The 27,701-nt window shown below is 31.3% G+C and overlaps 3 protein-coding genes and 1 long non-coding RNA gene across 5 annotated transcripts; 2 read left to right on the forward strand and 2 right to left on the reverse strand.

The window, feature by feature from the left end:
- Nucleotides 1–5,280: 5,280 nt before the first annotated feature.
- Nucleotides 5,281–6,187, reverse strand: LOC130896479 (uncharacterized). The gene is made up of 2 exons (XR_009059578.1): nucleotides 6,096–6,187; nucleotides 5,281–5,562 (listed from the first exon to the last, which is right to left on the reverse strand). It is a non-coding gene; the product is annotated as an uncharacterized LOC130896479 (long non-coding RNA).
- A 110-nt stretch (nucleotides 6,188–6,297) lies between these two features.
- LOC130896482 (uncharacterized) lies at nucleotides 6,298–14,131 on the forward strand. 2 transcript variants are annotated; one of them, XM_057804633.1, is made up of 5 exons: nucleotides 6,314–6,506; nucleotides 6,973–7,142; nucleotides 8,942–9,079; nucleotides 12,747–13,037; nucleotides 13,088–13,107. In XM_057804633.1, the coding sequence occupies exons 1-4, from the start codon at nucleotides 6,410–6,412 to the stop codon at nucleotides 12,993–12,995; spliced, it is 654 nt and encodes a 217-aa protein (XP_057660616.1). In that variant the 5' UTR covers nucleotides 6,314–6,409; the 3' UTR covers nucleotides 12,996–13,037; nucleotides 13,088–13,107. The 2 variants fall into 2 exon arrangements, with proteins under 2 accessions (XP_057660615.1, XP_057660616.1); XM_057804632.1 differs by having other exon boundaries at nucleotides 6,298–6,506; nucleotides 12,747–14,131.
- A 310-nt stretch (nucleotides 14,132–14,441) lies between these two features.
- On the reverse strand, nucleotides 14,442–17,668 carry LOC130896481 (RRP15-like protein). The gene is made up of 3 exons (XM_057804631.1): nucleotides 17,525–17,668; nucleotides 15,592–15,890; nucleotides 14,442–14,858 (listed from the first exon to the last, which is right to left on the reverse strand). The coding sequence occupies exons 1-3, from the start codon at nucleotides 17,562–17,564 to the stop codon at nucleotides 14,460–14,462; spliced, it is 738 nt and encodes a 245-aa protein (XP_057660614.1). The 5' UTR covers nucleotides 17,565–17,668; the 3' UTR covers nucleotides 14,442–14,459.
- A 208-nt stretch (nucleotides 17,669–17,876) lies between these two features.
- LOC130896480 (cyclin-dependent kinase 20-like) lies at nucleotides 17,877–27,334 on the forward strand. Its single transcript, XM_057804630.1, has 5 exons — nucleotides 17,877–18,263; nucleotides 19,541–19,729; nucleotides 21,060–21,296; nucleotides 22,513–22,740; nucleotides 24,399–27,334. The coding sequence occupies exons 1-5, from the start codon at nucleotides 18,084–18,086 to the stop codon at nucleotides 24,543–24,545; spliced, it is 981 nt and encodes a 326-aa protein (XP_057660613.1). The 5' UTR covers nucleotides 17,877–18,083; the 3' UTR covers nucleotides 24,546–27,334.
- The last annotated feature ends 367 nt before the right edge of the window (nucleotides 27,335–27,701 follow it).

Here is a 27,701-nt window from a genome sequence, read left to right on the forward strand (position 1 = left end):
ATTACTGAAAGAAATGATTTAAATTACGCTGGCTGCTGACAATCGATGTTATTTTTCAATGATTGAACTTTTCAAATCTTGTCTAGTATCAAGAAAGATTAAACTAACATATTGTCACTTTGCAGTCGAAACTTGGACTACTCCCCAAAATTAGAAAAAAATGTTAATTATTTATATAATACACAATAACAATCACAGTGCATCTGGAGCTGAAGACAAAAGGCAATAAAGCCAAAAGTGGTGAGATCTAAAAATTAAAAAAAAGGTCAGAGATCGGGCGACATGAAGCTGTGTCTTAAAGGAGGCCAAGGTTCTTCATGGACCGTATAGCCGAGGATCAAGTAAGTTTTCCTTGACTTGCCTCATATTGAACTAAAAATGTATACTACTAGAATGAGAACCAAATCAAAAAAAATTATTCTTGTTCATTATGAATCGATTTTAGATCTTTTTTGGTAGAAAATCAGTTTAAAATAATAGGTAAAAATTAACGATTTAATTATCACTTTCTTATGATATTGCTTTTGGAAAAATGTATTTTCTATGGCCTCTATAACACTGTATATTTCATCTTCTTTATTATTATTAATAGAATAAGCTCTCAAATGAAATACACTAAACGCCACTTGACATGGAGCAAGACAAAGTGTAGGAAAGTGCATGCAGGTCAAAATATTGGCATCATAGCTACTCTAAAGTTGAATCTGTGTTGTTACCAACTTTCCCGAATTAAAATTGAAGTAAATAAATGCCATTCACAAAATTATGTACCAACAAGAAGGTTAGATTTATCACAGAAGATAATAAGTTATTTTCTAGCACGTTGACTGCCACTATGAAATAATTTATACAATAGGAAATTTTTTTACATAATTCAAATAAGAAATGAAATTTTTTCTCGAAAAGCCTACATTTTCTGTACCGTTAAGTAATAACTTCATATTTAATTTAATGTTTTTAATCATTTGATGCTGATTAAATAAAACTGTGAAAATTGCCTTGGCCGTCAACGTGTTAATCATAAGTTAAATCTGTGTTGGTACCAACTTTCCAAAATTAAAAGTTGAGTAAATAAATGCCATGCACAAAATCATGAACCAATAAGAAGGTTAGATTACCACAGAAGATAACAAGTTATTATCGAACAAGTGCTTTAACACGTTGACTGCCACCACGAAATCATTTATCCAATATGAGATTTTTTACATAAATCAAATAAGAAATGAAACTTTTACTTGAAAAGCCTACATTTTCTGTACCATTAAGTGATAACTGTATAATGAAATTTTTAACTGACATCCGGTTGGTTGTTAAATAAAAAATAACTAATTTTCTCTTTAGAACTGCAAATTGCATGCAATAAAATTGGCACCATATCTTTTACGTTGCTCATTATCATGTTCTGTTCTGTATTGTCATTATATAAAATAAGAATTTATAAATAACTACTTCTTTAGGGCACACTGTAATTTTTCAAAGTCCAAGAAGTGGCGAACTTGTCAAAAACTTAAAAAAAATGTTGTGCTAAATTCATATTCTTGCGTGCATAGAAATCGGCTCGCTTTAACCATATTTTTTTTGAAATTATTCATCAGATCGAAAAAAATATTCTTTAATGTGAGTATAAGTTTATAACTTTTTTCGACTTCCTATGTTTAACATAGTGAAACTAATGCACTAAGCAAATTAAGCCTTCTTATTGTCAACATAAATAGGATTATTGACAATTTAAAACTTGAAACTCGATTTTTTAATAATGAGTATGAGTGCGCACTCTTGATCTAACAACATCTCTCATACTATTAGGCGTAGATCTAATCAAGTTAGCTATTATTTCTACTGCAACAATAAGCTCTGAGATGGAGTTTGGGGTAGGTCAAGTCTAGTTTGAATTCTTCTTTTTAGCTTATCCTATAAATGTTCTATCGGATTTCTGGCCACTCCATAACACGAAAACCGACTTCTGCAATGTAATCTTGCACGAGTGGTGGAGTGCGGTCTTGCATTGTCATGTATAGAGGTAAATTTGTCTCCAATTCAGTCGACGTAAGGTACTACTTGAGTTGCTAAAATCCTGTCGATGTATCTATCAGCCGTTAAACCTCTTCTTCCGTAAACACGGTCGACCTTACGGGTCGGTTCGAAATTGCACTCCAGATCATGCAGGAACCACCTCCATAAGCACTCCGCTCTTCAAAGCAGCAATCTGCAAATCGCTCTCTTGGTTTCGGTCCACTTTCCTTCTTTGGTCACTACCATGGAAGCATATTCTGGTCTCATCTGAGAACATAACAGAATCCCATTGCTCCAACATCCAATTCAGATGATCCTGTGCAAAACGCATGATTAACTGGAGTAAGTTGGACCAATCGCAGGTGTTTTAGGGGTCAAGTTATTCTCCTGCAATCTTCGTATTACTGTCCACTAAGTAATAGTCAATTCTCGCACCTCATGAATGAAACTATTATTTTATTAATTTAAACATGAAAGTTTTTCAGAATACTGTTCATACTTTTCAGTCTACTAAAAGTAGTGCACAATTTGATTGTTTGTAGCTGAGTGTCCAGTATCAAGTCTGTTCTTGAAAATGTTTGTATCTGCAGCAGTCACTATCTCTTCTTCTAATGCATTCTACACATATACTATACGATTTGTCAAAAAGTTCTTCCGGGGCAATTTGCAGTTTCTTTCCTTAGATAGTTTTCTTGAATGCCCTCTTTACTGCTGATTTGTATTCACATGAAAAAATGTCCAAATCGCAAGTAGATATGTGTAAGAATTTTCTAGGTTTCCATTAAGTCTACTCTAAAGCGACGTTCTCTGAGATAGGGTAGGGCAAATATTCTTAGGCGTTCTTCATAGCATAAATTTTTCAGCGGAGGAGGTATTTTAGTAACCCTTTGCTGAACTCGTTCTAAAAGCTCAATATCCTTGCGCAAATTCAAGCTTTGGTGTTATATACGTTTTGTAAAGAAATCTTTACGTTACATTTGTTCACCGGTTGCTAAGCTTATAAACGATAAGCCTTGCTACTGGATTTCGATAATTAAGTTATCGTCGTCAGAGACTGAACAGTATATTCAGTATGAATATCGCCAACAGTTCCAGAAATTTCAACTTAGATAAGCCTTGCTAATAAATTTGTACTCTCTCATTAAAGAATATTATTTCAAACAGCATATTTCTTTTTTTAATCTGATGAATAATTCGAAAAAAAATCATAGTTATTGTAAAAATTTTACAGTTGGCCAATTTCTATGCACGCAAGTTTATTTTCTGTTTCTAGTCAAATATTTTATATAACTAGAGGTTTTTGACATGAATATTGTTAATATAATCTATATTTAGAGGAATTTGGCGAGTGTTTCTAACAAATGTATCTTTTGCTGAACATATTTAGAATTTTTATGTGATCATTTAACTAATATATTTATTAAATCTAATTTATATATAACGGTCTCTCTAAATTCATTCGACGAAATTCAGTGGATTGTTGACATAAAATTGGAATGGGTGTATCGTATAAGAAAATTTCCTCAGCATACCTCGTTCGTAAATATCATTCCTACAGTTTGAAATTGAAATTTTTTAAAATCCTTACAATCAATTCTCTTGTCAAAACTTGTTACGTTACAAAGGAGATTGCTCGAGCTTTGCTTTTGAATTTTTCTTTCCTAATCTAATTCTTGTTGTCGAATGAATGAAGAAATAATCGACTACTCACTACTCCACTTATTATTTAAATAATAATTGAAATACTCCAACCAACAACATAGATTGTACAATTATATTATTTTACTGGCACGTTTATGTTTATTAAAGGTTGAGAAGCATGTACAAAATTTGTGAGGATGTGTATAAGGATAATGTGTAATAGATTCGGCAATTAGCATATTTATAATGAAAGCCCCTATTTACCCAAAGGTGTGTAGCTGAGTCCTTCGTATTTTTTCTTCCCTAAACAAACTTGGTCCATTGTTTTTTATTTTTAACCATAGCTTTTGCTCAGTACCATGTTTTCCCTGTTTTTCTTTGCCCCAATATTTCTGCTATCTCTTGATTCCAGGTTTCCTTGGGTCTACCTCTTTTCCGTTTTTTTTATTTGATCATGCTTCCCTTATAGCTTTAACTGATCTCTTGTTTGTCATCCTTTCAACTTGCGGTATTGGTTCAATACTCAATTTTTCTCTTACTACTTCGTTTCTTATTGTATCTTCACTTGTTACCTCATTTCCCACCCTTAGACCTTCATTGCTTGTATTCTGTTTGTCAGTACCCAGTTAATATTGGCCAGTATACTGTTATTTTGGTTTCCCGGATTTTGCCTATGAATAACCCTGAAAGTGTAGGTCAATTTATATGCACTATGGATACTTTTAATTATTTCCACATCGTCTGTTTCTTTTCTGAGTATTGTCAAGTATAAATATTTGATCATTTTGTCTTGATACATTTTCTCCCTTATATCGTTATGTTCATGTTTATTTTACAAAATGAATGAAAACTCGATTCAACTCATCGTCTTTTAGTGGTGAAATATCTTACGAGCTGAAGAAGTTTTTGATACGCAAAAGAACTATCATAGTTTCAAGCCGAAAATTACCTCCCGAATTCCGTCTCATAAATTTAGAAACACCCTGTATATATATATATATATATATATATATATATATATATATATATATATATATATATATATATATATATATTATCTAGGAATATAATTATTGTATCTATTACAAATCAACTAATAAATATGTACCTTTGAAACGTGTATCCTTTCATTATTTAGACATATATAAACGTTTTATTAGTGGGAGTGTGGCATATTAAACGCCAAAGAAACCGATTCTCATTCCTCCCTCCCTCCTCATTCCCCCAAAACGATTTTGCAGAATTCCAGCCACTCCCTTATAGGTAACAAATTTCAACTCAGTTACGTACTTCATTTTAAAATTATCATGTAAGATAATGTTTTTGGATATTTTGAAACATTCTAAACCATGAACTCAAAAAATTTATTGGGAGCTCCACACCAATTTTTATCGTCAGGAAGATAAACTCCGAACTACCAAATAAATCTTTTATATTACTTCTTCCATTCATATTTATAGATAATCTCGGTAAGTAACTGTGAGGCTGAAATTATTCAGTTAATCAACTGAAATGTTTTCTTTAAAAAAATATTCCATATTCAATTTTTTTGATGAATAATTGAAATGGAAATTTGATTCTACTATTCAATTATTATATACAATATATTAAGCATAAAAAACTGCCAACAATGGAACAAAATTTATTCTTAAGCTAAATACATAAAAATGTCTATTCCAACTATTAATAATAATAATTATTATTCAGCTGCATTTCCTCTGTAGTGTTTGATGTTTGCTAAAACCCACAAAGGCACAGCTAAAATTCCGGCAGTTAAAAGCATACCATGTACAATCTGTTCAGTGCCTGAAATTTTCACTCTAGGTGGACCGGAAACAACAGACATGTTTCTCACAGACTGAATGGCTTGCATTCTTGAAACAATTCTAGATGAAGAGGCAAGCATTTCTGAAATTAAAATAGAACCTTATCTATAAGCATTTGGAAGAAAATACGTTTTAGAAAAGTAGTGAATATAATATTTTAGTTTCATAAACAATACAAAAAGATATTTGTTTAATCAAATATAGTTGTATATTTTCCCTTTTATTATATAAGTACTATACATTCAATGAAGAAAATTTTTTAACTTTTATATTAATACTTAGTTTCATTAATTGGTAATGTGTGTAATTTCTCTGGATTTAAAGTCTCGTTATTAAATTTTAGGAGTGAGTTCACAGAAATATATTTTGGGCTTTGCACACAACTTTGGAGAAAATTGATGCGATGATATTATTGAAATAATGGATTTTCAAAATACAAGGTAACTATAAGCATGGGTCACTTAGTTTTTATACTTTTCTTCACAAATATTAACAGATTTCGTTGATATATATTTTTCAATAATAATATATAATGGGTTATTCAGGGAAATATATTAAACAAGCGATTGTATTGAAACGAATAAAAATTAAAATATTTCAATATAACTTACTAACTTTTAGTGATTAGGTAATACTAATGACAAAGTAGCACGACTGTAATGAAATTAGCAGTAATATGCTAGGAATATTGACAATTGAAATTCATAATTCTTCTTTTATATGACATTGGCACTTTAATGTTACAGACGTGTAGGTAATTTGTGATGTAGCCTTTGAGCATATCATAGTAGACAATTCAAAACTAAAAAAAGAATACGAAATGTCCAATTATATAAGACAGTTTCAAATTTTTGAAGTTAATTATACAACGGATGAAAATAGTACATTTAGATATATAAACAAAAATCTTCAATTACGTTCTCATTTTAATGATATTTAAGATGTCTATCAGTGCAGATAGGTTAATTCAGGATGAATACGAAAACCAGTTTTTTGATATGAGCTCAACGGATTTATCACAAAGATGTGAGTAAAAGTTAGATTTCGCATAGTTTATATTTTAGTTTCCAATATTTGATTCGGTTTGTATTGATTGATATACGTAAATAATAGCATAAGGGTAGAGATAGATACATAGATATTTATTTATAAGTATATAGTTTCAATGATTAACATTTCATTGTCACTTTCTGTTAATCTTGTTTTATGTAGCCAAAATTAAAACTAAATTGAAATTAACATTAAACTCAACTTAAAGATAATTATAAATTACTGGTAAACCAATAGAAATTACCACCACAGTGGAAATTGGCGCTATAACGCGAATAATATTTTCATAACCCAAGAACAAGGATGTTGTAAAAAAAAATAATACCACCATTAAAGACTGACCCTAACTTATTCTGTGCTCATAACTTCACAAAATTAAAGAATTAAACTAAGAAGTTTAAGTCGGTGAACTCTCACTCACACAAAATATTTTTTATTATAGTTAGGCAAGTCGTACAAAAAATAATTCAAAGCACTCTAGCTGATCTTGAAAAGGAAATTTTAAAAACTGGAGAGTATAATAAAAAAGATGATGAAAATGTTCAGGATAGAATTAATAAACTGTACACTCTTTATATGAATAGTGCAAAAATACCTTTGGACAAATTTGAAGTAAGTATCTTTTATGAATATAATTTATTTGCAATGGAAAAATAATAACTATGTGTCCTATATCATTTTTTTTATCCCACAGTATTTTTTTCTACATTGTATGGTTTTATCAATGTATCAATTTAAATGTCTTATTTATTAGACCTTTAATATTTGATTTGAAGAGTAGAAAAATGTTTGAAATGCCAGAATTTTAGAGACGAAAAAATGTAAAGTACAATCTGCTAAGTATTTTGGTAATCATAGATTCTATCTCTGATATTGCACATGTTGATCAGCTTAGTATAATTATAAGATATGTATTAGATAATGGTGAAAATTTTTTAGAATTAATACTAAATAACGGCCTTAAAGCTATTGAGGATAAGGAAGTGTTAAAGGAACATTCTTAGTCAATCTTGTGATAATGTAAGCAATATGTTAGGTATATATTCAGGCTTTTAGACACGAATCAAAACAATTAATCCTTTAGCAGACTATATTCTTTGTACAATCTATTCTTTAAAATATGGTAAGATTATGTGTTGTTGTATCTGTAACAGAAGCAGTCGACTTCTTTTGTACTTTAAGAAAAACTATACAATTTTTTTACTATATCTACAAATTATTGGGAGATCTTGGCACAGCATACAAATTTAGGAGTTGAAAGTATTACACAACTCATTGGTCTCCTTGACATGATGCCATGTTACACATTAGGAAAAGAGTTGTCTGCAATAGTTGATGCATTAGAATTTATTAACAAAAACAGAGATAAACCAACTTCAAGATCTGAAGCAATGGGATTGCAGCGAAAATTATAACATTTAGAAACAGTAATCATAGCTATTTTTTTGAATATAATTTTATATCATTTTAATGATGCTAGTAAGAAGCTTCAATAATCTCAAGCTGATTCATAATGTGTTGTGCAGATCTATAGTTCTATGGCTTTATTTATTCAAGACATGATAGGTAGGCAATTTACTAAATATGATAAAAAACCAAAGCACTATCTGATTATTATTGTTGTGATAATCGTCGCAAAAACAAAAAAATTCAGCCAGATGATTCCCAAGTAAATGAAAGAACACCTTTCTCTGGATAAGAAAATTTTTGCACAAATGTTTGTTACCTTATTCTAGACACTCTGAGTATATAATTAGTCAGGCTTAAAAGTGCATATGAAAAACTTAACCAAAATCTCAATTTTTTTGATGATTTATCTGAAATAGATGCAAAGGAGTTGGGAAAAAGAGACGTTAACCAATTAATATATTCATTTCCATTATCAACTGAAAGATTCCTTAGGAAGAATGGATATACTCTCTGCACAAAAAATATGCAATTTATTTCATTCACGGAGTCTTTGAGATGTTTATCCGAATGTGGACATTACTCTTCGAATTTTTTTGAGTATTCCAACTACAAGTTATTCAGAAGAAAGTTCTTTTTCCATTCTAAAAAGAGTAAAAGCATATTTACTCCCAAGCATGGGCCAAGACAGTCTTAATAATCTTGCATTACTGTTTATTGAAGCTCAACTAATCCAAGAAATTAATTATGACGATATAATCGACGTTTTTATACAGACCAAGGCCAAGAAAAAAAATGTTCAAATTGATTAATATAAAAAAATTGAATATTCATCTTTCTAAAGCTTATAACTTATTTATCTTTCATGTTTCTTATATATTATAGAGTTATACTTAAAACTTACAATAAAATAAAGTTATTTTGAAATTGAATCAAAGTTATTGAAATCCATTGAAAAAGTATGTTATAATTGATTATATTAAAAAAATTAGAAGTTTTTTTAGGAAGAATCAAGAGAAATATTTGCAATATCTTCAAATATTCTATTTAAAGAAGACTTATTGAAAGTAGAAAATGTAACAGATAACGATATTCAAAATTTGAAGGAAGAAGTATTGAATTTAGAAAAAGAACTAATCAGGGTAAGTAAACATACAAATCCAATCATTTTTAAAAAATATATACAAATAGTTTTTGAACTTTTTATTCACTCTTTCTCAATAAGTAATTTTCGTAACAATTGTTTGACCCTTTCAAATATTATAATTTTTCCAATAATTTACTAGTAGCATTTAAAATTTGCAATATTTCAATTAGAATAAAAAAGAATAGAAAGTAGTACAAATATTCGCACAATTCTCTTAAAATGGCAATTTATTAGACAATGAAAACATCTGATATTGAAAATATTACAATATTTTTTTTTCAATTTCTTATTTCTTATACCTTTTGATCTATCTAAAAAAACTAATTTTGAAACAGAAGAAACATAAAATCAAAAACATTTAGATGCATTAATGTTACAATATTTCAATCAATCCTGACTTCACTGGACATAGAACTAACGAAAGTATCAGTATCTACCTTTACTTCTATCTATTCACTTTTCCACTGAAAAAACATGATATTTTGTTAATAGATAAATTAATCAGGTATTTTTGAATGATCATGGGTCCATGAGACCACCTCAGGAAAGGTGAAAAACTATATACAGTAAAAAAAATTTTTGGGTACATCATGTATTTGTTATGAAAATATAGAATAGACACATGTTCACATGTTTTTATGTAATTTGGACATTAAAAATGTTCACATTTTTGAAAAAAAAAATAGCATCAAAAGTGATGGGCTTATGTTACTAGAATTTCTCTAAAAATGAAAAACTATGTATTTGATAATTTGTGTTTGATTTAAAAAATAATCAGCTTATGCTTATGAATCAACTACTTCTTCCTCATAATCATTTACTGACGTAGGCCACAGGAATATTTCTTCCTGTCCTCTTCTGGGGCGTAATTTTCTATTTTCCTCAAATCATCAATTTTTTAAATATTTGTTGGAATTTTGGATATACTTTTTCGGTGGGTAAAATAAGCATGGAAGCATTTTATGTCAGCTTAAAAGTGTGAAACACTGTACTGTCTATAAATGGATGAGCCTCGATTACACCAATATATTCTAAATTGTAATCAAACTGGAGGAGTTCTGAAACATCAAATAAATATTTTTTGTCATTAGGTACTTTACCTCCCTTTGATTCTTCAGACATTCATTTTGTAATAATAAGGCCACCATATGGTAAACGCCATTACATCTCAATTCTTAATCATTTTCAATTCAAAATTTCTTTTTTCACTTGAATTTAGTATTATTTCAGCACATTGTTTAGGCAAATAGAACCTCTGTCACAAGCATTAAATGAATGCCCTCTTATCGGAAAGTACTAAGCACAGTATTTCTAACATATTATTTCTATTCTGTCCAGTACAAGCATTTGCGAAAATATGTAAATGTTTGGCTTCTGGACGGATAACTTTATGAATAAATGAATGAAGCAACGTCATCTGGGTAATATCTTGATGGTATAGAGTAAAGTCTTGACTTTCCAGAGCCTACATTGTGAATAATAAAGAGGGAAAGACTTAGTTGCTTATAATAAAAAAATTCCAGCATTGGGATGTTTGGCAACTGAATATTTTGCAAATAATCCATAGCTATTGAATAAACTGATTCGCAGATTTCTTTCATAGACAGTTCATTCAGCTAATTCTACTTCATTTAGTCTGGAACTCTTCGATTTAGTATCAAATACTTCACAGTCCAAATGATAGATTGAAACAGGTGTTAACAATCAGTTTCTACTATGAGTAATTTATTTGTGTGTTTGGATATGTTATATTGTACATCCTATGTATTTCGTTTATATTGAGTTTAGCTTCTAAATCAGTGGCGTATTTACAGATTTATATAATTTTTTTAATGATTTAAAACTTTGTTTTATAAATATTCTTTTAGATGAAAGGTAGCTTTGAAAGTGTATGCATTCTTGAGCTAATCCCTGTTTCTAAATAATTAGTGTACATTTTTACCAAGAAACTAGCTTTTTCCACTATAGTGACAACTCAATTTTTGAATAATATCAGTCGATATAGGCTAGGGCCTACTCAGTCTGCAGTTTTATATTCTCGTGAAGTATAATGAGCAATTTTATTGGGAAATGATGAGATATGATCTTCTACACTTCTTATTTGTAGATCTATCACATGTGGAATGTTTTTTCGACGTAGGTCACAGGGTGCTTGTCCTAAAGCCAATAGTTTAATAAATATTTGCATAGTGATTCCACAAAGGCTGAGAAAAGCTTTTTTACAAACTTTGGTTTCTCCTTCCTTGAGATTTTTCCTTATATATGTGTCTTTCCGCTTGACATTTCTTTTGTATATCCATCTGTGGCAGAATGAGGTACTGATAGGTCGTCGTTGGTTATCATTTGTGAACCCGAACTCTGAGTGCAAACTTCCTCTGTTTGCTTGCTTCCATTATACATTTAAGTTGGTTTTGTGCTCGCGGTATTGGCATTTCTTGTGCTCCTGTACTTCAATTTCAATTAACCGCTCCGTGAGTCTCTGAAGATCTTTCGAATCTCCTGCCTAGTTTTAAAACTTTTTGTTACGGTTTATATATACGGTTTTTCTTTGCTACTTCAGGCCATCTAATGTCTTGAAGAAATTTTCAACTATTTCGTTTTGTGGTCCCTAAAAATTTTTTTCTTAAACATACATGCTTGATAGCAAAACAGCGGGATTTTTATTTTATATAAGACTCTATATACTCAGATTTAAACTTCTTAACCTTTTTCTAGCTGTTGGTTGCAGTGACATTAAGCCTTTAAGGTAAGCATCTTGTTCATTTTTGGTAAAAAAGCTAGTGAACATTTTATAAATTTCATCACAGAACTCCTCAGAAACTAAAAACGGGTATGCCTCGATTCTCATATCTAAAACGATAATAAAAAGTATCTTAAAATCTTTTGTATTTGGAATCTAAAAGAAGTAAAGAAAACGTATCAAAAAATCTAACTTGCAATCGTCTCCGCTGGGTTTTGGTTGACACTTAGAATTTACAGTAGTGACTTCTTCACTCATTTCTACATCAAACAATAAATTCGTATCCAGAAAATCTTCTTCATCGTACGTTATGACTTGGTACTGATTTTGCATCATTATTTGCCTAGTTGCAGCTGGGATGATGAAGACCTGCGTTCATACCATCTTGCAGGTGGTCGGGATGTATTCGGTTTTTCTTCCTTTACAATATTTGCCAACCGGTTCAATTACTTTTATGTTGGGGTGAATCTCCCTTCTTTTCAGTAGAGTTCTTACATCCTTTAATCGTACCATACCAAATGCTTCGATGAGATCGATGAAGTACATATAGGCTGTCTTATTGATCTCTATAGTCTTTTCCGTAATTTGGCGGATCACAAAAATAGCATCTATAGCAGACCTGTTCTTTCTGAATTCAAAAAATAACCCAAATAACTTTAATTAACAATCGACCAAGTGATGATCACGGCTGTCTTGCAATGTAGCCACTTAGAAATAGTAGAAAGAAATTAAATGGAAAGAAAAGGACTTGAGTTGTTTCAATTATGTCAAGGGTTTGTTTGTGGCATGATTGCCAGCATAAAAATGCAAAATAGTCAATTTCACCAAAAAGTTGTTTCAAAAATACCTGATTCAAATAATGTGAAACCATTTTCCTGTTACACAAAAGTCTTTTAAGATTTCATGATAGTGTCTCTTATAGGAAAAAGTTTTTCTTGCTAAATGCCAACAGATGAAAGAAGTTTTTGATACAAATATTAATCCCATTGTTAAAAAAATGGACAATATTATGGCAGCGGCTAATAGAAGTCTACAAAAATCAACCAGAAACGAAGAAACAAGGATTATAGATTTATATACATCAAGAGTTCAATGTTTTGGAAACAATGATGCTGATATTTCATTTATTGGTCACAGTATTCCTAAAAAACGATGTTTTACTGATTTATGAAAAAGTTATTGATATATAATACAATAAAGATACAGAAAATAAGTAATAAAAAACCATATTTTTAAAACATTGACACTTTTAATTTTAAAAAGAATAAAATCTAATTTTTTTCAGTTATATATATATATATATATATATGACTTCTACTCAAGTATAATTGTATTGGAATAATCTTAACAAGAAATTCATCATAGTTTTGGAGCACCAGTATGCACCAGAGAAGAAACCGTACCAGAACCACAACTATTACTAGAATCTATTATAACAAATCAGGTTTTCTTAATGGATTTATTTGGACTACAATGAATTAACAGACTTTGATTATATCAATCAACATGGTTTGAAATAGCAACAGAAACATCCATCTTATATATTGTACTTTCTCTCCACTTCTTTTGGTCTTCTACTATTTCCCTCCACCGTTTTTTTGGTCTAACTCTTTTCCTCTTGCCTGGTATCTTCCATGCAACTCTTTTTAAGGATTTGTCTGTGTCCATTCGTTCTAAGTGACCTAGCCACTGTAACCTTCTCTTTATAAACATTTTGATTGGTGACTTATTTAAAAGTGTGTAAATCTTATGGTTTGATCTTCTCTCCCATTCTAACCCTGTCTGCTTTCCTCCAAAAATTCGTCTTAGTATTTTTCTCTCCCAGATTTCCAATTTCTGTTTAGTTTTATTCGTCATTATCTAAGTTTCAAGGGTGTATGTCAGAGTGGGTCTCAAAATTGTCTTTCGTAGTTAATATGTTAATACATATTCTTCTAAGGCTGCTTGCACAGCTGTTACTTTTGGCAATTCTTAGTTCGATTTCCTTCTCTTCTTCGTATTTATTATCTAGTAGTACACCCAAATACTTGAAATTTTCTACTTCCTCGGATTCTATTAACGTCCCATCATGTACTTTTTAATTATTTTTTGTCTTGCTCTTACATTTATTCTTTATTTATAAATAATTGTTAATAATCTTATTAGAGGAATTACCATTGAACAGCTGCGAGATATGAGACTTTCTCCATATAATACATTTTGGATATTGTTTAGTTGAATGAGGTGGATTTTTTGAATCCTTTATCTTTATTACACATTAATCACATGTACAAGTATTTGTTGGAATAAAACAAAAATATAGTAAGATTTTTGTGTTTCCTTCTCCTCAGGTTAGATCAGATTTGGGTCTCTCTCATCTTGAACACTATAAAAGAAACGCAATTTTTCACATTGTTAAGGAAATCATATTAGGAAAGACTGGCACATTTTTTGAATGCTTTGTCTAATTTATATGTTCGCAATCCCAAGAAAGTCTAGCACTGTTGCTACCTAAATATTTTATGAAGAAATTAAATTATTCTAGTGGATTTTTAGGTTCATATGGACGGGTCATCAAATATGATAATGGATGTAGCTATCAATTTATAAAAGCATAGTAGTAAATAAATAAAACTAGTTTGTTGAAAAAAAACTTTTAATCTTCTTCAACTTGCACATCTTCAGTTTCTAACTGTTTATCCCAGTCCTTCATTTTTGCCCCCATCATGAAATCTTCTTTAAGGACACTCCAAGTAACATCTTTATCAGTATTTACGTTCTTGTTAATTTTTGGGATGGTGTCATCTTCCAACTTTTGTGATTTTTCTCCCATAAGAACATCCAAAAATGCTCGTTTATCAATGTTTTTTAACACTTTCTCTTTTCTAACTTCTAACGGACCAGCTTCTTCGAGTTTCTTAGATATGTCCTGTTGTTGTTTCTTAACAGCGTTAAATAGTTGAACTACACCTTTTGTTGCTATTTTTTGTAAAGTACGTTCTCGGTCTTTTTCTAGGATATTAGGTTTTACTCGTAGATTTGGCAATTCTTTCCTCTGAAAATAATTTTTTTTATTTATTCATATTTAGAACTCTGCTCTGCCCTAAATCTTTTACCCTCAAGAAGTTGGCACCATACTTAGGAGTTACAAACATTTTTAAAGTTGTTCTAGATTTTTTCTATTGTATTTCTATTGATTTATTCTATATTGTTCCAAAATATAGCTTTTAAAAAATTTATTTTTCACAAATTCTACGAAAAATAATTTTTGTGATAGTATGTTCATATTTGTTCTAAATTTTCCAATAATATTGTTAAAAAAATATTTTTTAGGAATCTTTAAAAGAGGGGTTCGTATTGTTAACCAATATCCCACTGTCAATTCAATTTAGAGAAATCTTATTATTTTATCTAAGCTGTTCTAGCTTTTTTCAAAATTTTTCGAGGCTTCTCAACCCTCATCTACAATAGCTCATTATATAATAATAAATTTTTTTAACCCTATGTTTTGGAACAATATAGAACAAACAAAGAACAACAGTCAGAATCGCGATTCCTCGACAATGGGGTGCCAACTCAAATATTTGTTCAATTTTCTCTAAAAGATTCATCCTCAGCCCTTTGCCTTTTTGGAACAAAGTCAAACAACTCGGAACAACCCTCAAATTTTTTGTAACTTCAAAGTGTGATGCAAATTTTTTTACGGTAAACCCTTTCTGACTATTGAATAGAATTCTTACTATTATAAAAATCTCTGCCATATATAAATGATGAGAATATGTACTTACTTTCTTTTTTGTAGGTTCTGTACTTTCTGTTTTCACTTCTTCAGATGTTTCTTCTTTAATTTTATCAATATCTTCCGCACCATCTATTTCAAATCCAAATGATTCTTTTTCAACTTTCTTAAGGTCAGTTATTTTTTTGGCTTTAGATAGTACTACACTTTTACGTTTCTTTTTTGGTTTTTGTTTCAATATTTTTGAAATGGCATCAGCCCAACCAGTGTTTGAAAGACCGTTATCTTCTTCATCAGAGACATTTACTTGATCAGAAACATTGCTGACATTTTCTTCATCTACTTCACCTACAATTCATGAATTAAAATTAATTACTACAACAAAACTTCTGTGGTATTATTTATTAATATTTCTGGTAATAGAGACAGAACTCATTAAATTAAGCACGATAATTAAACTAAATGAAATGCTTAAACTCTTCGCGTTTGAAATATACATGCAGAAAGAATATTAACAATCTACTTAAGTGGGATTTTTTTAAATTGCAATTATTTTAACTGGTTTGGTAATGTGTGAATCGTAAAACATTGAAAACAAAATATTTAAACTAAAGTGAATAGAAATTATGATGATATATTACAGGGTTATTCAAAAAAAATCTGATAAAGCCATGATTTAATACATTTCACCAATGAAAGTTTCAAGTTTTTTACTTTTGGTACTCTTATTGATAAATATAATTTAATTTCTATAAAAATCCTTAGTTACAAGAGACCGAATAATAACAAGGTTTGAATTATATCAAATACTTCATATGTTTCAGTATTTGATTGATATGCTCCACATGTTTGACAAATCCTTTATAAAAGGCTTTTACTTCAGGTAACAAAGGAAAAAATGATTGCAAACTTAGTTTACAAACAACCTTTTTCAATTCTGTTTATTTATGGTGGAATATTACTAAATACAGCTTAAAATAGTATATATGAAAACGTTTTGAGGTAAAAAAAAAACAGTAAATCTCAACAGTTAAATAAAGAATTGTGGAATTTAATGTGAAAAATAAAATTTCAGAACATTCTTCAAATTCCAGGTGTTTCAAGCATAGGAACTCTGCTATATATTAGAAAACCAATCCTCAAAAGTAAGACTGAAGTTATTTGCACAAAATTTAAGATCTCTGTTATTGCTTCAGTTTATTTTATTTGTTCAATTATCAAATTTTGCCGACTTTCATGTGTTTAGATTTCATCTCTGTGTATGTTCTTTTACGCAATTCTTTAGAAGCATATTCAGTTGCTAAAGGTAATATAATTTCATCCTTTTTTACAAGCTTTTATTTAGTTTCACGTGCCCCACTGTTTGTTATCAAATCTTGCAAGTTACATTTGATCCACTTCTTTGACTCCAATTGAGCTGAAATTTTGCATGCATGTATAAAGGGGAAGATGGGCATAGAAACTCCATCGATTTTTGGGCTCATTTGATTCGTCTTGACGAGTATTTTGTCACTAGATGGTAACCAGGGTCCGCTTTTATTTAGTTTCACCTGTCCCGCTGAGTGTAATCAAATCTTGCAAGTTGATCTTGATCTACTTGCCGATCTTCAAGTCTTATGATGGGGAAGATTGCCATAGGAACTCCATAAGTAAATAAACGACTCAACCCCATTAAGTTTGGGCTCATTTGTGATTCGTCTTGTTACTAGATGGTAATCAGGGTCTTATGATGGGGAAGATGGCCATAGGAACTCGGTAATTAAATAAACGACGCAACCCTATTGTATTGATAATTTAATTTTGATCTTGCACATTAATTTTTCAATTTCATTTACCTAAATTAAGACGATTTGAGTTCTTTTTGGATAGTTGTAGAGGTACAATGCCCCATAATTTTGCAATATATTCAGTATTAGAATAAATAGTTCAATTACTGTTACACTCATTATGAAATAATATATTTTTAGACATATTATACTTACTTGTATCATGATCTTCCTTAACTCTTTCCATAATAGTCATATTGTTAATATACACTATTAAACTAAACAAATATTTTAACTCTAAAATATGGTTATTTCGTGTTAACCTTCTTCTTCTTTTCTAAAGATTCAATATATGCTTATATTTAGTGAGCTCTTCTTCGTTTCTCAGGAAGATAAAGTTTAATCAGACATTTATCTACGTATGGAAAAAGAATACACTATTCGCATATTTGAATTTTATATTCAGGTGTTAAAAAATGATTTAGATCATTAGTATGTCACAAATTATTAATACTACAATTACAAATTCGGTAACAGTCTTTGACACATTCGAGTTGGTTGAGCTTCTTGGCCATGTGTGGTTGAATTGTTAGCTATATAATCCTCGATAGACGAAATTTAATAAAATCCATTCATATAATGAATTTTCCCAATACAATTCACATTTAACGTAATGTTTAATGTTAATCGACCCTAACAGTTACCATAACGACGAGAAATGTAATGTCTTAATACTTAACCTCTATTCAAAATTATAAAAATTTTATTGTTGAAAATGAATAATTATAAAATATTAGGAAGGGCCGGTGAAGGCGCATACGGTTTCGTATTTAAAGGTGTTGATTTGAGGACAGCAAATTTAACGGCACTCAAAAAAATAAATGTAAATCAAGTTGGTTGTCCCAAGTCCGTTATAAGAGAAATATTAGCGTTACGTTTTTTGAGACATAAAAATGTGAGTTTTAATCTATTTATTATTTATCTTTTATTATTCTATTCACTAGATTCAACTTAGTATCTACTTTTTGTCCCACAAGTAAAGTAAATATCTTTATTACTAATTAATAAAATTTATATAAACTATCTATAATTCTAATTAATTAATGTTGGAAATGAAAGAAGCCATTTTTGCAAGAAAAAGAAGAAATTAATGAGTTAGGTACACCATACATATTATAGAGTAACCTAGAATTTAATTAAAACTTGAAATCACGATAATTTCAAAATGTAAAATTTCCTTAATGCGACCAGTGCTTGCACCAATGTATCAATTATACACTTATCCATATTTAATTAAGTTAGCATATAAATATTGAACTTTAATTAGTAATGAGTTGAAAAATTAGGTAAACAGGACTGTCTAAGGATGCATACTTACATCATAAACTACTTTTATTCATAGCAATTGATTACTTATAGAAATGATAATAACCATTATTATTAGATTAATACAATTTGGCAACGTTTAGCTGTATCACGTATACGTTTATTAAGGCCGTCATACACCGATCCGATTTTACTCCAAAGAACGGATCGGAAGGAGTGAGCACACGCTTCCGAGTTCTTTTCAAATTTCTGCTTCAACTCGATACATTCGCCACTCTTGATTTAATTAAAATCGCGGAAGGTTCTGTGCGCAAAATAATCAAAAATGTTACAAATTGTTATTTAGTTATATATAAGTTCTTCCATACATATAGAAACTTATAGGCTCTCTGTATAACGATAGACATGATATACAAAAATGTATTACATACTTCCAAACAATCGCATTCTTTGTTTGTTCACGTATCTATACAAAAATTAGTCACGTCCTCAGGAACGACATCCCGAAGAGCGCATTACTGCAAGGGCAGACGTATGTTTGAAAAACATACATATACACAAAATAACAAAAAAAAAATGAATTTTATTCACTCATTTCCTCGGATATGTCGTCAAACGAGCTCGAGTGAACGTTCTTTTCGTGTTCATACGTTTCATTTTTCTTTCATTCGGGTGCGAGTGATTGATGTCGAATGCCGAAATCCAACATCGCTGGATGCCTAGACGTTTCATGCTTAATGAAAGATGCTGAATGAAAGACAGGAACGAATAAAAAGTGAACCGACTGATATCATCTTAAGAGACGCCCTCTTACGTATTTTGTAACATTAAATTTCAGATTTCAATGTTAATATTTTAAAAGCACCTTCTTATATACAACTTATCGATTGTCTTTTTTTGTTGTAGATTGTGAAGTTACTAGATTTCATCTCGTTGAAAACTTGTATGGTTTTAGTAATGGAATATTTACCGACGACATTATACGACATCTTAAGTAAAAATGATTTAGTATTATCATTAGGACAAGTGAAAGCTTACACCAGAATGCTGTTGAAAGGAGTAAATTATATGCACCAAAATCATATAATGCACCGAGTAAGGATGTAAATTTTATACTAGACGGATTTTTAAAATATTTAGACACTGCACTCATTTTTAATTATTTCTTATAGTAGTAAATATACGTTCCATCTCATTTCACAAATTTAGTACCAGCCTGTCTCTCCCAAGATGCATTCTTCAAATAACGAAGTATTCCGGGAATAGCTCCCATCTATCATCCACAACCGTTCCAATGGGGTCGTCAGTCCCCTCAGCTGCAAAGTGAATGCACTTGTTAAAACTGCTCCTATTCTAGATCCTCCCCATCCTCGGATTGACAGGGTCTCTAATAGGCAGTACCTCTTCCTTTTTTGTTCCCTTTCTTCTATTTGTCTCCATTGCTGGTTGTTGTCTAGCTGTTTTCTCGACTTTAGATACATGGCGCAGTTTTCTTTGTTGTAGTCCGACAGTGTCTTCAATTGGATGTCCCAAGCTCTTAAAATCTTCCTTTAGCGATTTCCTCCATTATATCTCATATCTTTCGATAAACTATCGACAAATCTGCTAAATCCTGATGTACCAAGGGTGTCCACTGCTAGCCTCAGATTGATATTTTGCTAGGCTTGGATCTTCGTTCGGTGACTGATGGCTGTGAATCCACACTCTGTAAATGCAAACATTATGATGGGGATAAGGATGACCTTAATAAGATGCCTTCTTAATGAACTAATTTTGCATAAAACTATTTCCTTTTGGAAAATTGACAGCAACCATTGCAGTGTTTTGGTCATGTTATAGAAACAACAACCAATTATTTACTACAAAGTAGATATTGCGCGATAATATTCAAAAAATTTCACAATTCACTTATACCATCGTGAAACAAAAACTAAGCGTCCAAAATAGTTGAAATTTTAGGGAGAATTCTTTAACGCACGCGCAAATATATTTCCCAACTTCTTTCTTCCATAATTTCGTTATCAACCTCTACTCCGTGTTCCAAATGGATATTATTTATCCGATGCATTTTCTACCAGTCTGGATGCAGTGCTTCTGGTTGGACTGAATAGCCTAGTCGCACTGTTACCGGTCCCAAGCCCGAAAAAAGAGGAGGGTAGGGGACCAGGTTAACAGCCAACCACCCAGAAAACAGTTACTAGCTCAAAGTACTGATAGAAAGCATCTAATATGAACTGATTTAACGATCACAATCCACGCAAGGAAAAAGGATTTCCCAGATCATATTGCATAAATGCTCGACATCCTCAGGGTTGAGGTCGGAAACTTTTTAGACAACTCTTTGTATGGCGGTAACGCAGTTTTTTTATAAATTATTCTCTTCTTTCCATTAGATTTTTTAAACATTATATCATATATTTTACAGGATTTAAAACCAGCTAATTTATTATTAAGCAAAAACGGCATATTAAAAATAGGCGATTTTGGATTGGCGAGAATATATGATCACGAAAAACGACGATTATATTCACATCAAGTTGCGACGAGGTGGTACAGATCACCGGAGTTGTTATATGGATCAAGAACTTACAATTTGTCAGTGGATATGTGGTCTGTTGGATGTATAATAGCGGAAATGGTCGAAGGGAAACCGCTATTTCCGGTAATATTTTTATCTATACTTGTCACTATAGTAAATCGTTTCAAGAGTGTTATTATCCACATAAATATTGTCTTCTGGTTGAAATTTTTATTCCAATTTCGTATTCTTTGATGTTGCGAAGGCGTTTGATTGTGTAGACCACAGCGTACTATTAACCATTTTTAAAGATTCATTTTTTTAATAAAAAAATGCACTTGTTTCAACTTGGTTGAAATTAGTTTCTTTACTAACGTTGTGCATTAGATGTTGGAGTTGAATCATTACGTAGGCTGCTGTTTCCATTTTTTGTTCTATTTCCTGCCATTTCATTTCTAGTTTTCCCCTGCCATCTTTGTCCTTTCTTTTTTTAACTTCGTGCTTCATAATATCTTCCGTATCGATCGTTTTTCACCCATACCCATAACGTGTCTTTCTTCGAATTTGTTTTAAATTCATACTAAATTCAACTTTACTCCCATAGTGTTCCTCATTTTGTTATATCTCGATCTATTCTATATTTTTTAGAAATCTTATTTCGATAATGTGTACTTTTTTCTTTCTGAGTGTCCATGTCTCTGATTCATATTTCCACCACCTACAAAAGTAGACAATTAATGGAACATTTTAATTAATCAATATTTCTATCAACGCCACTTTGAATATTGAATTTTGACTCTTATGAATTTAAAATTTTTTCAAGAATTTATACAACTCAAAGCCACCACAAAACTCACTTTGGTGTTTCTATAAGATGTGTTCAGAAAATAATCTATGGAGTTAACCCTTTGGGATAAGGAAATCAAAGAAAATCAAAGTTTGTGGAACGTTTAAGTTCCTACCATCTCAATCGAGCGGTCGAGAAAGCTATAAAAGTATTTAGCTGCTGCCGCATTTTTGATCTTACCTTTGTTTCTAAAACGTACTCGAAAGTTTTTCGGCGCATATTATTTTCAGCAGCAGCTAAATACTTTTATGGCTCTCTCGACCGCTCGATTGGGATGGTAGGAACTTAAACGTTCCACAGGCTTTGATTGGCTAAACCTTATTATTAATTTGTGATTAATCCATGCGTTATAGACATGTGATTGTTTGGCGATTTTTTTCGCTTAATGCAGTGATATAACTCGCATGCGAACGTTTTGAAAAACCCTATATAGTGTATCTAGAACAATTATGGTATATTATTCGTGATGTTATTATTTATTGTTGGAGTATATTCTATTTTTTTCTTTGTTAGGGAGAAACAGACATAGAGCAATTAGCTATGGTATTAGGAACTCTAGGAACTCCAAACAATAAAACATGGCCGGGCTTGACGCAGTTGCCAGATTTCAATAAAATATCATTTACTTATGCAAAACCTCAACCATGGACGTCGGTATTACCAGAAGCAGATTCGGGGACAATAGATTTAATAAGTAAAATTTTAATATACGATCAGAACAAAAGATTGACGGCAAAAGAGGTGAGTAAATGTTATTATGGAATTACTAATTAATAAGGTGAATTTCGTACTCAGCTAATATTTATTAATGTAGTATTTCCATATATCGTAGATTTATGGTGTATTTCAACGCAATATTAATTGATTATTAATGACACCTATCAATGATTAATTGTCTATTAACGATTTTGTTATATGCAACCCAATGTACATTATTCTTATATGTTGACAATATCCTGTGGTGTAGATAACCAAACATACATATACATACCCACTAAAACCTGTGGAATGAAGCAGCTGTGTTGGTTCTATCTGTCATATCTCCATTTATTTTATTGTGATTTTTTTTTAAAACTCCACGTAAAATTTTGAAATCAGAAGATTGAGAGTTTGACGTGGTGCTGGTGTACAGGTTGGGTCTTTGATTGCAGCTTCACTTCAACCTGGCAAATGTACTACAGCGAATAGAAGCAGGACTGAGATTTTATTGAACTTTTCAAATGGTGTGGGAGGTTGATAACATATTAATTTCTCTAAAAATTTGAACGTGAGAATAAAATAAAAACGTATATGTTTGAATATATAGGACGATGTCCTTTGAAAAGCCAATCAGTCACAGTGGCTTGAACCTTTGGACGTCACTAGGTAAGCAGTGAGACTTGCCGAAGTGTTTGAACCTCACATTTGTGAGTGCTAGGTACTCACTGAAGTTACTTCCTCTTACATTTTCCAAGCGGCATTCTGGATCGTCCAGGATGTCCATTATGTGGAGATGGAAACTTACATGACCGTGTTGGATTAAAAGGTAAACAGTCGAATTTCGCGCCTATTTAAGTGAGGCGGTCGTTTGGTAATAAAAACGGAAGGTCCATCTATATGTAACTTTGTTTGTCTCATATCAGGTATTTTATCCATTTGCGCAGAGCCTGCAAGAAGATTGTTGATATTTTGGGCTGCACCGAGGATAGGTTCTGGGCTCATTGGTGGATTAGCCGATCTCAATCTGGCTAGCTATTCCACCCTTGTTGTTGTCCTTGTGATGTCTTGGACCTTGTAGCCATCACTCACCAGTTCTTATAGGAACTTATTACAGCGCAGTACAAGCCTAGAGTACACCGTTCCAACCGTTATGGCTTGTATGGTAGCTCTGCTATATGTGTTTCTATGACATCGATTAAGTATCACACGTCCACATTCCATCACATTGAATACCTAACTTCAGCTTGGAAGACCGTATCATGTTACCCAAGCGAGAAAAAATTCGTTTATTTTGAGTTATTCTCCGTAGAAGTCTGATCACACCAAGGCAATCATTGTGGAGCCCTCTTTAACGATTTTGACAAGAATAAATTTTTATTTCGCCAACAGATAAAAGGAATTTAAAAATTTATAATACCATACCTCCTACACGGGTATATGGTATACCAAAACTGCACCAACCTGACAAACAACTTTGACACAGTATCGTAATTTTTTCTCCATTTCAATCGCAGCTGTACTATGAACGGTTTCAGATATACAGCTGAGAGCAAAAATTTCCAAATAAGTGAAAGAAAAAGGAAGGTATAACGAGGATCCATTCTACAATATTTTCAAAGACACTAAACACGATATGCTTTGACATATCAATTTTCCAATTTCTTTTAGTTTATTTATACTAATTCTAATTTCTTTTTCAGGCGCTGAATGACAGATACTTCAAACAGTATCCGTTACCTTGTAAACTATCCCAAATGCCGAAAATAGATGAAATCGAAACAAATGAATCGCCCTGTGATTTTTCGGAATTTGATATTTACGAAACGTCGAACGAAGACAGTTTATAAACTGGAGGCGGTGATTCATCTAAAGCAAAAAATAGTCTTTCAAACTTACGGTTTTAAAATGGATTTTGTATAAAATTTTTCAAGTTTAATATAGTTTACGCCAAACAAATAAAAAAAACTTTATATACTACGGGAATCCAATAATAGCATTGCCGTGAGCGGAGCTTCCGTAGTACACTTTTCTTAAGCGAGGCGTTAACAAATCTACGCCGTCTGTGATATCGACGTGGCTCGTTCTGTTCGTTTGCAATGATTGTTTGTTAACGCTAATTTGTTCTTTTTTCGTTTTCATGATGTTCTGTACGATCCAGTATTATAGATTTAGTTCGATAGTTTTTATGGGGAGAATATTTCAATTAATGGAGACATAAAATTAAGGCAAATCATTATGTGTGCGCTTGCCTAATCTCTAGGAGCAGCGTAGCTCCGCTAGAGACGACTAGACATTCGAGAACTGTTCGTTTCGTTGTCCGAGGAATAACGACTCAACTCCATACAAAACGTCTCGCCTGGGTCCGTATAAGTAAGAAATAGGAGGGGTGATGTGATTTTCATGTTCTAACCTAATCAAACTCAGACCGACACAAATTTCAAACGAACTGGAATACATGAAGTAAAATAAAAGTCAAGATGATAGCACTTCAAAATGTCATTGGCAGGACCTTTCGTAATAACAAAAAAAAACAGTTTCAGCAGACAGTTGCTACAAAAATAATTGTAGAGTCAGGATTCTTTAACAAGCGGGTGTCCTGAACAGTATGGTTATAAAAAAAGGTGACTTGGAATTCTCTGAATCAGGCATCGGACAGTCAGGGGCCGAAGGATTATTGTTTTATTGAGGAATTTGTTCGGCAAAACGGTATAAAAAATGTGCGGGTATTACATGTCTACCTATTTCTAAATGCGAAGGTATGTGGCGTGATCGCCACTTGCCTTAGGATTTTACCAGCTTAATTCCGTTTTTCAAAATTGTTTACATTTGTTTGAAGGTGAACTGAAAAATTTCCAATAAACACGAGTAAAGGCAACCACGACTACTAAAGCTTGTTGTTTGGGTTATTTACCTCGCAGGAAACGATTAAATCTATAATTATTTAATGTAAATCCAACAGACGTCAATTTCTAATGCAATTCGTAAGCGAAGTGGAAACACAGCACACATGCTTGGCATACGAGAAACTATGTTAGCACTTCCAATGCGATTCAATGCTAAATTAGAATTAGAAGTAGTGTTTCTGGAGAAGAAATTCATCGTTTTATTTGGATCCTTATTAAATCAAAAGACGGCTTGATTAAACTTAACCTCAAAAAACTAGTTCAAAGACACATGTCTCCACTGTACGCAAAGTCAAAATGGGCCAATTTTATGTGGTAGTCCCACTTTGCACTTCATTCGAGAATTACATTAGGAATGTACCTTGAGTGAAAAAAGAATAGGGTATAGCACCCTTAGCGAATTCTACTAGCCGCGAATGATAGAATTAATGTAAGAATTTATTTCAGAATTGTATTTAGAATATATGTCAAAATTAATGTCAGAAATGATGTCATTATTAATATCTGAGTGGATGTCAGAATAGATGTCAAAACCGATGTCAGAATTGTATTTAGAATTAATGTCAAAGTTGATGTCAGAATATATGTCAAAATTAATATCAGAGTTGCTGCCAAAATTAATATCAGAGTTGCTGTCAAAATTAATGTCATAAATGATGTCATTATTAATATCTGAGTGGATGTCAGAATAGATGTCAAAACCGATGTCAGAATTTATTTCAGAATTGTATTTAGAATTAATGTCAGAATATATGTCATAGTTGATGTCAGAATATATGTCAAAATTAATATCAGTTGCTGCCAAAATTAATATCAGAGTTGCTGTCAAAATTAATGTCAGAAATGATATCAATATTAATATTAGAATGGATGTGAGAATGATGGCAAAACTGACGTCAGAATTGTATTTAGAATATATGTCAAAATTAATGTCAGAATGTATGCCAAAACTGATATAAGAATTTATTTCAGAATTGATGTCATAATTTATTTTAGAGTTGATGTCAAAATTAATGTCAGAATTTGCTCAAAGAAAGAGGGGAGTCCTGAATATTTTTGTAATTTTAGATGCAAAATTCGAAGGTTTGTGTCAGTTTTGTTACCATTTCATGGAACTCTTTTATACGTATGTGCCTTCACGGACAATGGACTGGTAACAGTGCTTCGAAGTTTAGCAATCTGAATCTCAATACTTGAAAAGTACTTGGCAAAAATACGGTACACACAACACATTACTATTGGTCGGTTGCAATCAGATAGTCAAACAGGAGCGCTGCCAATTTTAACAATCAATTCAACAGAAAATCTCCGTTCGTTTCGAACCGATTGGGCGAGAATCTTTCTTATGTAAAAAGACAACACAAGAGGGGACGGCTTGACTTGTTGTCAAATAGGTTATTTTAACTCTTATACTTTTGTTATGGATTCAAGTTTAGTGATAACTTTTGAGGGCCTAATCTGGAAACTATTTTTTTGGAATATGTTTGGTAATGAGATCAATCTACAAAAATATATTTTTTGGTCAATGCAAGGATGTGCCAACTCAATACAGAAGGGGGCACTAAACAGATAAATTTTAACGATTCATATTGAATATCCACGCTTTTAGAACAATATTTTCTTTTATTCTTATACTTTTTTGACCAGTTAATCTAATTAACTATTAGATCATGTTTTTTACTATAACTTGTTGAATAGAAACTTCTTATAAATAAAAGTTAACTGTTAAGAAATTATTGAATCAGCCAACATCCCACTATAAAGCTCATTTTTTGGGACAAAAAACTCCAAACTTGCATCCTCACTTTGAATATTATGGACAACGGAATGTTGTTCTCCTTTTATAACAAATATTTATCTTCTTTTTTGTGTTTCCCAATCATTTACTATAGAATTGTTTTGGATAAGTGAAAACTGAAAAAATATAAAATTTTTATTTTAACTAAGTAACAAATATACATCAAATAAAAATGTAATTTGACAAGCCCTTAATTAGAAGCAAATAACAAAATTATTTTTTTTATACTAACTATCTTCCTAATTAATTGAATTGCAGGTTATCAGTTATAACAAATGATGGTACTAACACAAAATTTGGTG

This window comes from Diorhabda carinulata, chromosome 7 (genome assembly GCF_026250575.1).
Source record: "Diorhabda carinulata isolate Delta chromosome 7, icDioCari1.1, whole genome shotgun sequence".
Classification (NCBI taxonomy): Eukaryota; Metazoa; Arthropoda; class Insecta; order Coleoptera; family Chrysomelidae; genus Diorhabda; species Diorhabda carinulata.